Below are 14,940 nucleotides of genomic sequence, written 5' to 3'. Positions count from 1 at the left end.
TTCTTTACTGTTCAAAAATTTATCTATCCTTGTCTTAAAAACATTCAAAGAGATAGCCTCAGTTACTTCACTGGACAGGGAATTCCATGGATTCACAACCCTTTGGGTGAAGAAATTCCTCCTCAACTTAGTCCTAAACCAGCTCTGTCTTATTTGAGGCCATGCCCCCTAGTTCAAGTTTGACCTGCCAGTGGAAACAAGCTCCCTGCTTCTATCTGATCTATTCCCTATATAATCCCATATATTTCTATAAGATCTCCCCTCGATGGACAGATGCAGGACAGCAGAGGGCCAGAGGCCTCTCAGTGCAGAGAGATGACCAAAGTGCCCAGTAAGAGGTACGGTACAACATGGGAGACTCAAACCCTATGTGCCAAGGACTTTTCTTCAAATAAAACATTTCTTAATGACTCATGGAATTGCTCCTGCAGCTGTGCACCCAGCTCCTGGGTTTGCCAATCTACAGTTTGCAAATCACCATGTTGCTTTCCCGTCAACAAGGGCGGCTCATTGGAGGCACAACACGTTCTCAGCTCCGCCAAGCCCTCCCCTCGCTTTGAAAGTAGCAGTGCCTCCTGGAGGCATTGGGAGACTAACGCACCATCCGGGAACGCTATTTTCAAAGCATGTCCACTCTTTCGCCATCTCCATGGGCAAATGAAAACCCCAGCCCAGGTACCTCACAATCAAATTAAGGAGACGGCACAGTGGTTAACACTGCAACCTCACAACACCAGGGATCCGAGTTCAATTCCCTTGGGTCATTGTCTGTGTGGAGTTTGATGTGGAGATGCCAATGTTGGATTGGGGTAAACACAGGAAGAAGCCTCACAATGCCAGGTTAAAGTCCAACAGGTTTATTTGGTAGCAAAAGCCACTAGCTTTCAGGCCTCTGACCCTTCGTCAGGTGAGTGGAGAGTTCTGATCACAAACAGGGGACGTAAAGACACACACAGTTTACAGAATAGTAATTAGAATGTGTGTCTTTACAGCTAATCAAGTCTTAAAGGTGCAGAGAATGTGAGTGGAGAGAGCGTCAAGCATAAGTTGAAGAGGTGTATATTGTCTCCAGACAGGACAGGTAAGGAGATTTTGCAAGCCTAGGCAAGTCGCGGGGGTTACGGATAGTGCGACGTGGACCCAAGATCCCGGTTGAGGCCGTTCTTTGGGTAAGCGTTCTCCAAGGCGGCCTTCGCAACACACGACAGCACAGAGACGCTGAGCAGAAATTGATAGCCAAGTTCCGCACACATACCATCAGCTTGGAATTTAAGAGCCTGTAATTGTCGAAAGGAAAGACTGGGGGAGATGAAACATTCCATGGTTTGAATAGAAGAAAGTGGCATTGTAATCTGCTGTAACATTTATTTATTCATTCGTGGGATAGAGGTGTCGCTGGCTGGCCAGCATTTATTGCCATCCCTAGTTGCTCTTGAGAAGGGTGGCACAGTGGTTAGCACTGCTGCCTCTCAGCTCCAGGGACTCGGGTTCGATTCCCGGCTTGGGTAACTGTCTGTGGGGTTTGCATGTTCTTTCCATGTCTGCATGAGTTTCCTCTGGGCGCTCTAGTTTCCTCCCATAGTCTGAAAGACGTGTTGGTTAGAGTGCATTGGCCATGCTAAATTCTCCCCCAATGTATCCGAACAGGCGCCGGAGTGTGGCAATGAGGGGATTTCTATAATAACTTAATTGCAGTGTTAATATAAGCCTACTTGTGATGAACAAATAAACCTAGAAGGTGGTGGTGAGCTGCTGCCTTGAATCGCTGCAATCCACGTTATGTGGGTTGACCCACAATGCCATGAGGGAGGGAATTCCAGGATTTTGACCCAGCAACTGCGGAGGAAGGGTGATATATTTCCAAGTCAGGATGGTGAGTGGCTTGGAGGGGAACGTGCAGATGGTGGTGTTCCCATGTGTCTGCTGCCCTTGTCCTTCAGGATGGAAGTGGTCGTGGGATTGGGAGATGCTGAATAAGGATCTTTGGTGAATTGCTGTAGTGCATCTTATAGATAGTACACCATGCTGCTACTGAGCATCGGTGGTGGAGGGAGAGAACGTTTATAGCAGTGGTGCCAATCGAGCAGGCTGCTTTGTCCTGGATGGTGTTAAGCTTCTTGAGTGTTGTTGGAGCTGCACCCACTTTTAAAAAAACAATTTTTAAACTATTTCTGCCTGTTGAGAATGCCACAGCGATGACACTGGTTTAAGTTTCTGCTGAAGAATGGATCGCACGTTGGCTGTTCTCTTTGGGACTGGACCACAGAAGCTGCCTTGGCAGCTGGCATCCAGCTCCAGATGCTCCAGGCAAAGGAACGACTGATACAATTGTGAGGATTTTGCAAACCTGATGTACTTTATCACTCAGGGAACTTGACAGGGGAGATGTTGAGAGGTTGCTTCCTCTTGTGGGAGAGTTTCAGACAGAGGGCATAATCTCAGAGCAAGGGGTCACCAATATACGATAGAGATGAGGAGGAATTGCTTCTCTCAGAGGGTAGTGAATCTGTGGAATTCTTTACCCCAGAGGGCTGTAGAGACTGGGTCATTACGTATGTTCAAGGCTGAGACAGATTTTTAATCAGTGAGAGAATCAAGGATTATTGGAGATAAGACAGCAAAGTGGAGTTGAGGAAAATCCTATCAGATCAGCCATGATCTCATTGAATGGAGGCCGATTTGCCTACTTCTGCTCTGCTGTCTTATGGTACACGTTCTGGATAATACTTACGTTGCTGTTTTTGTTTCTTGCTGTTTTGCTGATTAGGTTGTGGAAAACTTTGTCAGCTCCTGTGCAGGCTGGTGTGTTGCTACTTTTATTCTGGGCATCTGCGATCGCCACAATGACAACATTATGCTGAAAACCACAGGCCACATGTTCCACATCGACTTTGGAAAGATCTTGGGGCACGCCCAAATGATTGGAAACGTGAAAAGGTCAGTGCCCTCAACGCGTTTGCCAGTGAGCTCTGGGATGACAGAGTACCAACCGTGACTCATGGCGGGCATTCTTGGAGGTGGTGTCAAGAACAGCTCCAGAGACTTGCGTCCGAAACAGTACAGTGGTTAGCACTGCTGCCTTACAGCACCAGGGACCCAGGTTCGATTCCCAGCTTGGGTCACCGTCTGTGTGGAGTTTGCACATTCTCCCCATGTCTGCGTGGGTTTCCTCCGGGTACTCTGGTTTCTTCTCACAATCCAAAGACATGCTGGTTAGATGCATTGGCCGTGCTAAATTTTCCCTCAGTGTACTCAAACAGGGACAAGAGTGTGGCGACAAGGGGATTTTCACAATAACTTCATTGCGGTGTTAATGTAAGCCTACTTGCGACACGAGTAAATAAACTTTACTTCTACTTTTCTTTTACTTTATAAAACATTGGCTGATAGTACAGTGCGGTACTGAGGGAGTGCCACGTTGTCTGAACATTTGGGTGCAATGTTAAACTGAGGCCTCTCGGATGGCTGTGAACACTCAGGAGGGTCATGTTGTTTCAAAATCTAAGCCTTTGTTTTGTTCATCAAAAACAGTATTAATTATCTGTTAACGAGGGTTTGTCCACTAGGGATCGTGCTCCGTTCATCTTTACTTCCGAAATGCAGCATTTTATCACGGAAGGTGGGAGAAACGGAGTCCGTTTCCAGAGGTTTGTCGATCTGAGCTGTCGGGCGTACAACATCATCCGCCAACACACCCAACTCTTCATGAATCTACTGGAGCTGGTGAGAGAGAAAAAGCCTTTGAATTTGTTACAATACAGCAAGGTCTTCAAAACTCTTGGGGCCTCTGCTTTCTACCTGGGTTTGATGTGGGCTGGACTTTGGGGCAGCATACCTCCATTTTTAGCCAAGTTCCCCACACATGAGGATGACCTCAACTGGGATCTTGGGTTTATATCACACGACCTGTAACCCCCACTATTTGGCCTGGACTTGCAAAATCCGACCAACTGTCCTGGCTTGAGTCAATTCACACCTCTTTAACCTGTCATTATCCCTCTCTTCCCTCGCACTGTCTGAACCTGTAAAGACTTGATTACCTGCATTCCACCATTAACTTGCATTTGCGTCTCTGTCTATATAGCGTCCTGTTTGTGAACCTACCTCTCCACTCACCTGATGAAGGAGCAGTGCTCCGAAAGCTCGTGATTCCAAATAAACCTGTTGGACTTTAACCTGGTGTTGTGAGACTTTTTAGTGTGTCCAACACTTTTAAACTACCAGTCAGCAACAGTAAGCAGTTCTTCAGCCTGAGGTCACGACAACGAGTACCACCTCCTTGCACTTCACCCACCACCATCCCATCCCCCACCGCTATCTCCCCCCCACCAAAACCCTTCCCAGCTCCAAAGGACACTGATGAACCAAATTGGTTTGTACAACAATTGATGATAATTGACCGTTGAGACCAGTTTTAGATTCCAGATTTTATTAGCTGAATTCAAATCCCATCAGCTGCCCTGGCGAACCAAAATTATGACGTGGCGATGCCGGTCTGCTTTCTTGCATCTTTGTAAAAACTTGATATCTGTGTCGATATGCGCAACCTAACCAAAATGAGCCCCAAGCCTCTGAACTACTAGTCCAGTGACATTACCACAAAGCTCCCACCTCCCGCTGAGTGAGGTGGAGCGTGCAATATAAGGCACCAGGCAGCCTTTTAAGAGGCTGCTTAAAAGTGTGCACAAGAGGTACCCCCATTTTATTTCTGTTCTGTGCTGTTCTGAATGAAAGCTCCATTCCACTGCTGTCCATTCTAGATTATCTTTCCCCCTTCTCTCCTTCCCAAGCCTGGTTCACCTCATCCCCTTGGTAAGATAAGAACTAGGAGCAGGAGTAGGTCATTTAGCCCCTCGAGCCTGATCTGTTATTTAATACGATTGTGGTTGATCTCATCTTGGCCTCAACTCCATCTTCCTGCCCATTCACCGTAGCCCTTCAAACCTTTCATAATTAAAAATCTGTCCACCTCGTCCTTAGGTTTGCTCATTGTCCCCGCATCCACCGCACTCTGGGTTAGTGCATTCCACAGACACACGGCTCTTTGAGAGAATTTTTTCCTCATCTCAGATTCAACTCTACTAATTGGCCAATGCGTTCATGGAATTAAGTGCTTCATCATGGCCTCTGAACCGCCTGATCTTACGAGTCAATATACACACCTGAACCATTTATCTATCACGTACAACATGTTGCCTTTCACTTCTCCTTAAGAATTTGCTTCATTTCGACATTAATTCCCCATTAATCTTGCTACAGAAGGTTAAATCCAGCAATTAACAGCATAATACTGTTCTAAGAACCTGATAATAATTGTAAGAAATCTCACAGCACCGGGTTAAAGTCCAACACTGATCTGATGAAGGAGCAGTGCTCCGAAAGCTCGTGATTCCGAATAAACCTGTTGGACTTTAACCTGGTGTGGTGAGACTTCTTACTGTGTCCAACACACCTCACTGATAATTATTAATCACTCTCTGGCTCAGAAAACTAATAACTTAAACAGTGGAGTCTTGTTCTTTGAAGGTAGTAAAATATTATTGGAGATTTGAATGTTCTTTTCTTCTTTTCCATTATGTCTCGATTCAATCTTTTCTCTCTTCCTCTATTTCTTTTTCTGTAACTGACCTCACTCTATTTCTCCCATTTGCTGTTTTTTCCCTCCTCTATTTCTTTCACGCCTATTAAATTTCACCGGTTAAGGGGATGATAGATTGTTGGCCCCATCGTTCACCGAAATTTCAGGATGTCCAACTATCGGAGTGAGGTGCTTATCTGACAAGTTATTGTACAAATTAGATTCAGGCTGAGGGTTCAGAAGAAATAGTCTTAACTGATGGCATATACTGCAAGATCTCCCACTCCAGCAACTTCCAATCCGGGGGGCGATTCTCCCAAAAGTGCTGAATTGGCGAGAAAACTGTTTGAGATCACGATTGTTTATTCAATGCAGCTTCAGAGCTGAATCTCTGCACTCTGTGCAATGCAAAGGTTGCAATCGTGAATCTCATTAAAAACCCAGGGGAATGGGTCCTGTTCACGCCACAGTCTGACAGTTCTGGAACTCTGCGCACACGCACTGGCCCCAATCTGTCAGTCTCCCCATTTGCTGGCCAGCGCAATCGCTAGCCAGCCCGGGACCCTCGCAGTGCTGCCTCTCCAGCCCAATCGCAGCCCCCAACACAACTCCTGAGCCCCCAGCGCCGACTCCCCCATCCCAAAATGTCCCGATATCCAGCTTCCCCCCACCCCCCCGTACCCAGCAGTGGCCACCCCCTTCATCCCGGCAGACCCGCCTCCACTGACCTACCCCTGTCCCTTTGGAGGTAGACCTCTCTCCCTGGGACACCTCCACCCCCCAGGCCCTGTCCACAATAAGACCCACCTCTTGGCACTGCCCAATGCCCAGTGGGCAGTGCCAAGTGCCCCCGTGGCAGTGCTAGGGAATACAGGCTGGCAGTGCCAGGGTGCACATGGTAAGAAGTCTCACAACACCAGGTTAGAGTCCAACCAGTTTATTTGATAGTAATCTTACAAGCTTTCAGAAACGGTGTTCCTTCAGGAGTGTGGAAGGCTGTGATCGGAGAAGGACATATAAAGTCACACACAGTTTACAGAATACTGAGTAGAACACAAGTCTTTACGGCTAACCTGCTATTCGAGTCTTAAAGATGCAGACAGTGTGGGTGGAGTGACTATCTCCCCGCCACCTGATTCCGTGGGCAGCCCCGGTTGTCTCCCCTTCATTCCAGCGGGGTCGATAATCACATTTAAAGTAGATTTAAAATACATGAAAAACGGATTTTAGATCACTTATCTCTATCCTCGCTGGTTTCCAGCACGGTCCCGACTGCGACTGTTCTCTGGCTGTGGGAGACATGCGTGCGTCGGGAACGCGTGCAGGAACCCCACGAGATGCCCGACATGCGCATCTCCAGCAAACGTGTGGGAGAACTGACCCGTCGCCACCCCCCCCCCCCCCATTTCAGGTTGTATCTTGCTTTCAGAGCCAGACAGATTTGTGGACCAAGATCCAACCAAACACCCACTGTGGCAGAAGATCAAAATGCCATAAATCCAGGGTCCCACTGACCACTGTGTGCAGAGAACTGTCATAGAATCATAGAATCCCTACAGTGCAGAAAGAGACCATTCGGCCCATCGAGACTGCACTGACAACAAACCCACCTAAGCCTTATCCCCACAACCCCATGCATTTACCCCACTCATCCCTCTAACCAACCCATCCCTGGACACTCAGGGGCAATTTAACATGACCGACCAGCCTAACCTCCTCGTCTTTGTACTGTGGGAAGAAATCGGAGCACCCGAAGGAAACCCAGACGGACATGGGGAGAATGTGTAAACCCCAAGAGGCCCTTTGGCCCATCGAGTCTGCACCAACAACCCTGCACTAAATGCACTCTAATCCCATTTGCCAGCACTTGGCCCATGGCCTTCAACATTTCGCGTGTTTGTCCATCCGAGTGCTTCTTGTGAGGCTTTCCACCTCCCAGGCAGTGCACTTCAAACTCTGAGTGACCAAAAAACTTTTCCTCATATCCCCTCTGCAATTAGAGGTCTATCATGAGTTGTCTGTTATTAGAGTTTGTGACGCTAGTTCTACAATGGAATAATAACAAGTCTGTCATTCTTGTCTGTTCAGATGCTGTCAGCTGGACTTCCTGAACTGGCAGAAGTCCAGGACCTGAAGTACGTTTACGATAAATTGCGACCAAAGGACTCTGATGCGCAAGCTGTCTCTTACTTCACAAGGTTGAAAGCTGGACTTTTGTTTTTCCTATTTACTTTCCAACTAATACCAGCTCATCCTGTCTCTAAATCCAACGTGGATATTTTTAACAAACTGTACCGTAGGCCGCTCAGTTAATCACACTAACGCATAACCAATAAGATTTATAATTAGCACTGTAAAATTCTGGATTAGTAAGCAAAAGGAGCCATTGGCTAGGATCATCTATCAATGTTTTCTAAGATCACATCAAAGGAAGACCTCCCCAATTTGTTATTCAAATGCAGGAATGCTGAAAAAATACGCAAAAGTGTAAGTGTGGTATTAGCATAGATTATGCAGATTCAAACTGTACAGCCACTTATTGTCAGAAGAAAAATGCCTCACTTTAGCAGAATCACTGGGACTGCAGCATAATAATGGAATTTGGGGCTGTCTGATAATAAGTAGCGCACTCAGTATTTATGGAAACCGTGATAGTTAAGATTTTACACTTCCATTGCCGAAAGAAAAATCCCATTCAGTATATCTCAGAGTGATCTACGTTGTAGGAGTTATCAGCCAGGTGCAACCAAGAGCATGAAAAGCCCAAGCCACACCTCCAATCCTGATGTGACTTGTACACCTACCAGATGTGCAAGGGCGTACATGTCAGGATTGACAGGTTGATAGTGGGGCGGAGGGATGCGGCACAGTGGTTAGCACTGCTGCCTCACAGCGCCAGGGGCCCGGGTTCGATTCCCGGTTTGGATCACCGTCTGTGCGGAGTCTGCGCGTTCTCCCCGTGTCTGCGTGGGTTTCCTCCGGGTGCTCTGGTTTCCTCCCACAGTCCGAAAGACGTGCTGGTTAGGTGCATTGGCCGTACTAAATTCTCCCTCGGCGTACCCTAAAAAGGCGTCTGAGTGTGGCGACTATGGGATTTTCACAGTAACTGCATTGCAGTGGTAATGTAAGCCTACTTGTAACTAATCAATAAAAAAAATTAAAAACATTAAAGAGGTCTTAATACAATGCAAAGTTTTGATGGAGTGGATAAAGAGAGAATATTTTCTTTTGAAGGAGGCGGGAAGCTATTATTAGAGGCCAGCGATGTATATTGTCGCCAAGAAATCCAGTGGGGAATGCAGAAGAAACTTCTTTGCCTAAAGAGTGGTGTGTGAATGTGGAAGTCACAACCACAGGAAGTGGTTGAAGCAGATACTATGGTTGCATTAAAGGGGAAGACGGACAAAACACATGAGGGAGAAGTGAATGGTTGGTGGGTTGTAATGGTTGATTTACTGGAGAAAAGGTGGAAGGAAACTCATTTAGAACATGTGCTGGTGGGGGAAATGGGCTGTATTTGTTATACAGCTGGTAGCAGCGTAAAGTCTGCCCTGCCCCTCAGCAGAGAGACGAACGGGAAGCTACATTGCTCCCTTGCCATGTTTAAAGTGGAGTTCACGTCTAAGTTACTTTAAAACTTTAAGCTCAATGTAAGTTAGATTCATAAAAGACCCAATCAACGACAACAGAGCAAGCAGCCTTTCCTTCCATTTAGCAGATATAGATAGTGAAATTGTTGTAAATGTATTAACCACATTGTTCTAGGAAGTGATTTTATGCTGAACATTGAAATCTGAAACTCGATTGCACTAAGTACAGAATTTGTCATAATCTTTGCAGGACCATTAGCAAGTCATCGCCCCTCCACTATGCAGAAGTCAGCACTGAAGATGAATATTTATTCGTCATTAAAATCATTGCACAGAATATATTAAATTCAACTAACCCAGAAAGTGTAATTATCAGAAGTAAAAATCAAGATAGTGCCCTGGGAAATGTTAGCGCTGTTGTCTCACAGCGTCAGGGACCTGGGTTCAATTCTGGCCTCGGGTGTCTGTCTGTGTGGAGTCTGCATGTTCTCCCCATGTCTGTGTAGGTTTCCTCCCACACTCCAAAGATGTGCAGGTTAGGTGGTTTGGCCGTGCTAAATTTGCAGGGATAGAGGGATAGGGCAGAGGGAGGGCTTGAGCGGTAAGCTCAGTGCAGACCCGATAGGCCAACTTGACAAGTACAGCTGTTGAACTTGCATGCATTAAGAAGTGGGATCTTTATAACTAGAATTTATTTATTTGTTAGTGTCACAAGTAGGCTTACACTAACACTGCAATGAAGTTACTGTGAAAATCCCCTCGTTGCCACACTCTGATGCCCGTTCACCGGGTACACTGAGGGAAAATTTAGCGTGGCCAATTCATCTAACCAGCACATCTTGGGACTGAGAGAGGAAACCCATGCAGACATGGAGAGAACGTGCAAACTTCACACAGACAGTGATCCCAGCTGGGAATCGAACCCGGGTCTGCACTGTAGAGATTCTGTATTGCTCCTGTATGGCTGGAGCTGTTTATTGGATTGTGTTTTCTACGGCACTGACCAGTGAAAATTGATTTCCTTCCCCTACAGTTTGATTAAAGAGAGCCAGAAAAGCCTGCCTGTGAAAATTAACTTTGTCGCACACATGGTGGCACAGATGAAAGTGGCAGGCTCGAATGTCCAGCCAAGCCTGTCCTTCGCACCAGAAAAACACACGTTACAAACAGACGCTCTAATAAGTAGTGCGGTAGTGTGTGGTTTTGAGAAGAAAATGGTTCCACGTAAAGACTATGTAAGTACTTTGGAGATTCAGACATGCACTTAATAACTGGATTGACGTGAAACTTTTAAGGAGCTTGCAATTTTGGATCTTGGCAAATTCTTTCTGAAAGCGCATCCACTTTTGGATTTAAAGAAGAAATCGCTCACTATCCATATTCCCATCTTATAGAGAATTAAGGTAGATTTGCAGAGTGCTGCTTTCTAGATTGTCTTCCCTTCTGCAGAGCTTCACTCAACCGCAGTGGATGTTGTAGGAAGTCCACAAGCCCAATTCACCTTGACTCCTCAATTTTCACTCCACATCTTTAACGAGAGAGGTTTGTCCCAGGATTGGAGCTCATTAAACCATTCCATTTTCCCCCTCCATAGGTCTGCAGTTCTTGTCTCACTCCTTTCCGGCACGATTAGCACTATTGCCTCAGGGAGCCGGGTTCGATTCCCGGCTGGGATCACTGTCTGTGTGAAGTTTGCACGTTCTCTCCACGTCTTTCCTCCGGCTGCTCCGGTTTCCTCTCTCAGTCCAAAGATGTGCTAGTTTGGTGAATTGGCCATGCTAAATTCTCCCTCAGTGTACAGGCACCGGAGTGTGGCAACGAGGGGATTTTCGCAGTAACTTCATCGCAGTGTTAATGTAAGCCTACTTGTGACACAAATAAATAAATAAATTCCAGTTATAAAGATCCCACTTCTTAATGCATGCAAGTTCAACAGTTGTACTTATCAAGTTAACTGTTCATCCGCACTTTGATGTAACAGTAAGAGTTTATTTATATCCATGTGGCTTTGTTTCTGAAAGGGGTGCTTGTGTCAAGTTAAACCTCTTACTGAAGTTAAACTGAGTCAGGGGCTGCGATGTGCACTGTCCACAAGACACTGCAGCCACTCACCAAGGCTTCTTCCCTTGAATCTCCCAAACTCAAGACCTCCATTATCCAGGATAATCAGCTCTCGGGGAATAGATTAAGAGACACTGGGTGAGTGGCGGAGGGAGCTGACTGGGGTGATTGGCTACTACACCACAGCTGCACAAACTGCCACAAGCAAGATAAAACACCCTCCTCTCTCCCGAGACACCTACTATTAAACCCTGAATGCTGTTCAAGACTACTTCAGGCACCGGTGCACACACAAACAGAAAGATTGTTGTGATAGCTGAATTCTGAGACAAAGCAAGCACGATCTTACCATCTCGCTGGCGATCAGCGTGGCGAGCTGGAAAAATAGCGTGCAATATTAAAAACCAGGTTCATGCCTGAGAGTTTGCTATCTTCCCCACCCCTTTTTAATGGCTGGAATGGCTTCGTGCCCATTTCGGGAGTAATGCTTATCAACGTGAGATTGACTGGATTTCAGTATCATTAAGGCAGTTGGCATTAATATTTCCTCCCTCCTGGACATTCCCACCTCTCCGGCGAGCCGTCATGACGGTGTGAATCACTACTGGTCTGCACTAGCACAGACATGGCGGGCTGGTCACACTGGGGGGGTGGTGGTGCTCGGAGGTTACTGAAGGCCCTGAGTGGTGAGGGGCAGGGCTGGGCAGCTTTGCCTTGCATTGCCCGCCTGGCAGTGCCCACCAGTGTCACCATGCTGCCCCGGTGTACTGACACTGTCTGCTCCAAACCAGTGCATGAAGCTTTTCCATCACCACCTTCTCTGGAGCAACCCATGGATAAGCTGCACTGTGGCACAGTGGTTAACACTGCTGCCTCACAGCTCCAGGGTTCGATTCCCGTTTTGGGTGACTGTCTATGTGGAGTTTGTACATTCTCCCTGTGTTTGCATGGATTTCCTCCAGGTACTCTGGTTTTCTCCCACAATCTAACGATGTGCAAGTTAGGTGGATTGGCCATGCTAAATTGCCCTTTAATGTCCCAGAATATGTAGGTTAGAGGGATTAGCGAGGTAAGTATCTGGTGTTGCAAGGATAGGACTGGGTGGGATTGTTGTCAGTGCAGACTCAGTGGGCTAGATGGCCGCCTTCTGCACTGTAGGGACTCAATGATTTCTATAAGCAATAAAACCAGGTTTGCCAGCAACACATGTATCCCTATCTGTTACCTCCCACCTAGGGCAGCAGAGATTGAACACACGTCCTGGCAATGATGGTAAACTATCCCCGTCAGCAGTCAGGATGTCAGATACTAACACTCTCTTTCTGTTGCCAATGTTCTCCCATCTCACTCCTTGATGGATATGGTTTCATGGGCAGCAACTGCCCTGAGTTACCTTGTCCATTCATAGCGGGCCAACCAAACTGTCGGGTCAACGCAGTCAAGCCCAATCTGCCTCCAGTAGTCACACAATGTCCTATCTCCCATGAATCGCTGAATGGGCCTCGAGAATTTGTCCTTCTGGTACAGGAGCACTGAGGTCAAATGGATCACTGCTACCAGTGCCCAGGCCATCAGCCAACTTAGCACAAACTGGTGATCAATCCAGCGCCTATTAAATCCTTGCTGTTGTTGATGCTGCCTCTGAGAGTGTCTCAAAACCCTGAAGGATGACTTGAAACATCAGTTCTGAGTGGTGAATATTTACTTGTAATAGTATGAGGAACAATGTACAACCCAGCGAGGAACCAGTCCAGTCATTGTGTAAACACTAATAAACTATTTATTAAAGTAAAAGAGAAGGAAAGCAACAAAAGTAATGTTCTATGGCACTTGAGTATTTAATAATTAATATCTCTTGTTCCCAAAATATACCCACATTCCCTGAACGCATCGAAACACTCCTTTTCGCAAGCAACTCGTAAATCTACGGTAGTTATCTCGAGTTCACGCTTGCCGTCCGTGTGAATGTTGGCAGGGGCTAAAGGTCCAGAAATCACAGTTCTTACCAGCAAGTTTGTGATTTCTGATCTTCTCTGTCCCTCATAAGATCTGGAGAGGAAACAAGTATGTTTCTCTGGGGAGAGATTTGCCGGTTTTCTTGCCAACAGCAACACTCTCCAATTTTGTTGATAAGATTTAGCTCTACACATCAAATCCAGCTAATGGTTAGCACACAATACAGTTTAGATGACCAAGCCTGGGAAAATGTCTTTTCCTGGTTCAGCAAAAGCAAGGAAGCGCATCTTTTAGAGAAGGATATCTGCAATCTACCAGCCTCTAAATATTAGATGGAACAGGCCTCCGTGGGCTCTGATCATATATGGAATTGCTGCCTCTGAACATTAAAGGGAGGTGGCCTGTCTGCCTATTGGATGGAAAGCTAGCCTGGTTCTCCAATAAGGGTGCTAGCAGTTAGTGTCCAGTTTCTTTGATAACTAAGCTTGTGGATTTGGCTGTCCACATCTCTCAATTTTCTTGCCTTTGTAAGTTGTTATTTGTATAGCCCCACTGATCTCTGGTAAACAACGGCTGGAATTTTACCGGCACGCCCATCCTGATTCGAGGGGCGGTCGAGGCTTGGAGAATAGCATTCTCCATTGGCCTCGAATGGGATCACACAAACCTCAGGTGGATGCGTCAGTAAAATTCCACCCATTGTTTCTGATATGGTAATTCCCACCTCAATTTCTCTAGACGCCTGCTAATCTTGTTACTGGGCAAATCACATCTTATTATTCTTTCACACTCTTGTTACTTGTTATTTTGTTTTTATCTCAAATTCAGTTGTTAAGCTCATTAACTTCTCAAATTCCTTACACTATGATTTTCCAAAATCAGGTGATTAATGCATCAGTTAAAATCACCACCAGATTGGGCTGCCAATCTTCCAGGATTGTTCTCAAATCTCCAGGAACTGCAGATTAATTTTCAGGATATTGCTGCAAATAGCACGGGGGAGGCAATGACCTTGTGATATTATCACTAGACTATTAATCCAGAATCTCAGTTAGCTCGAGGGACCCAGGTTCGAATCCCACCACGGCAGATGGTGAATTCGATAAAAAATCTCTGGAATTAAGAATCTGCTGATGACCGTGAAACCAATGTCGATTGCCAGAAAAACCCACCTAGTTCACTCATGTCCTTCAGGGAAGGAAATCTACTGTCCTTACCTGATCTGGCCTACATGTGATCCAGAGCCACAGCAATGTGGTTGACTGTCCAAGGGCAACTTGGGATGGGTAATAAATGTTGTCCAGTCAGCGATGCCCATGTACCACAAATGATTGGAAAAAATGATTAGGGTGTTAAAAACAAGAAGTGTATTTTGCATTTTCTTATTTTAATTATAAGTAGCATCAGTTGTAGAAAAAGCTGAACAGCTGAGGCATTCTAATTAGTTTGCTGTTCACTTTGCAATTGGCTGTAAGACGGGAATATGTTTGGACCAGTAGTGGGAGGGTGGCGGAAAGATTGCACAAGGTCAGAGGTCATGTAATGAAACCTCCCAGAAAATGCTGAACAGAGTTGGCAACCCTACCAGCAGAGTTTGTAACACCACACATTGCTCACAATATCCTTTGAGCGTACGAGCTTAAGGTGCATTAGAATAGGAACACGGCCAGAAACTTGAAGCAAGCTGACTTGATTAATTCCATCCACATAGTCCTAGGTTTATTATGTTAGTCTTCAGAACACAAAAGGGCTCAC

The 14,940-nt window shown here is 46.1% G+C and overlaps 1 protein-coding gene across 4 annotated transcripts in view; it reads left to right on the top strand.

The window, feature by feature from the left end:
- LOC145355302 (phosphatidylinositol 3-kinase C2 domain-containing subunit gamma-like) overlaps nt 1-14,940 on the top strand; it is a 232,168-nt gene that overhangs the window by 180,982 nt on the left and 36,246 nt on the right. For all 4 annotated transcript variants that reach the window (XM_080207240.1, XM_080207237.1, XM_080207238.1 and 1 more), the window contains 4 exons: nt 2,768-2,937; nt 3,567-3,723; nt 7,667-7,776; nt 10,202-10,403. In XM_080207240.1, coding sequence (XP_080063366.1) covers nt 2,768-2,937; nt 3,567-3,723; nt 7,667-7,776; nt 10,202-10,403 — 639 coding nt within the window. The remainder of the gene's footprint in view (nt 1-2,767; nt 2,938-3,566; nt 3,724-7,666; nt 7,777-10,201; nt 10,404-14,940) is intronic.

The sequence above is a fragment of the Carcharhinus amblyrhynchos genome, chromosome 19 (genome assembly GCF_965287045.1).
Source record: "Carcharhinus amblyrhynchos chromosome 19, sCarAmb.v2.hapA, whole genome shotgun sequence".
NCBI lineage: Eukaryota > Metazoa > Chordata > Chondrichthyes > Carcharhiniformes > Carcharhinidae > Carcharhinus > Carcharhinus amblyrhynchos.
Note: the sequence above shows the minus strand (reverse complement) of the source record. Positions and strands in the feature narration are given on the sequence as shown.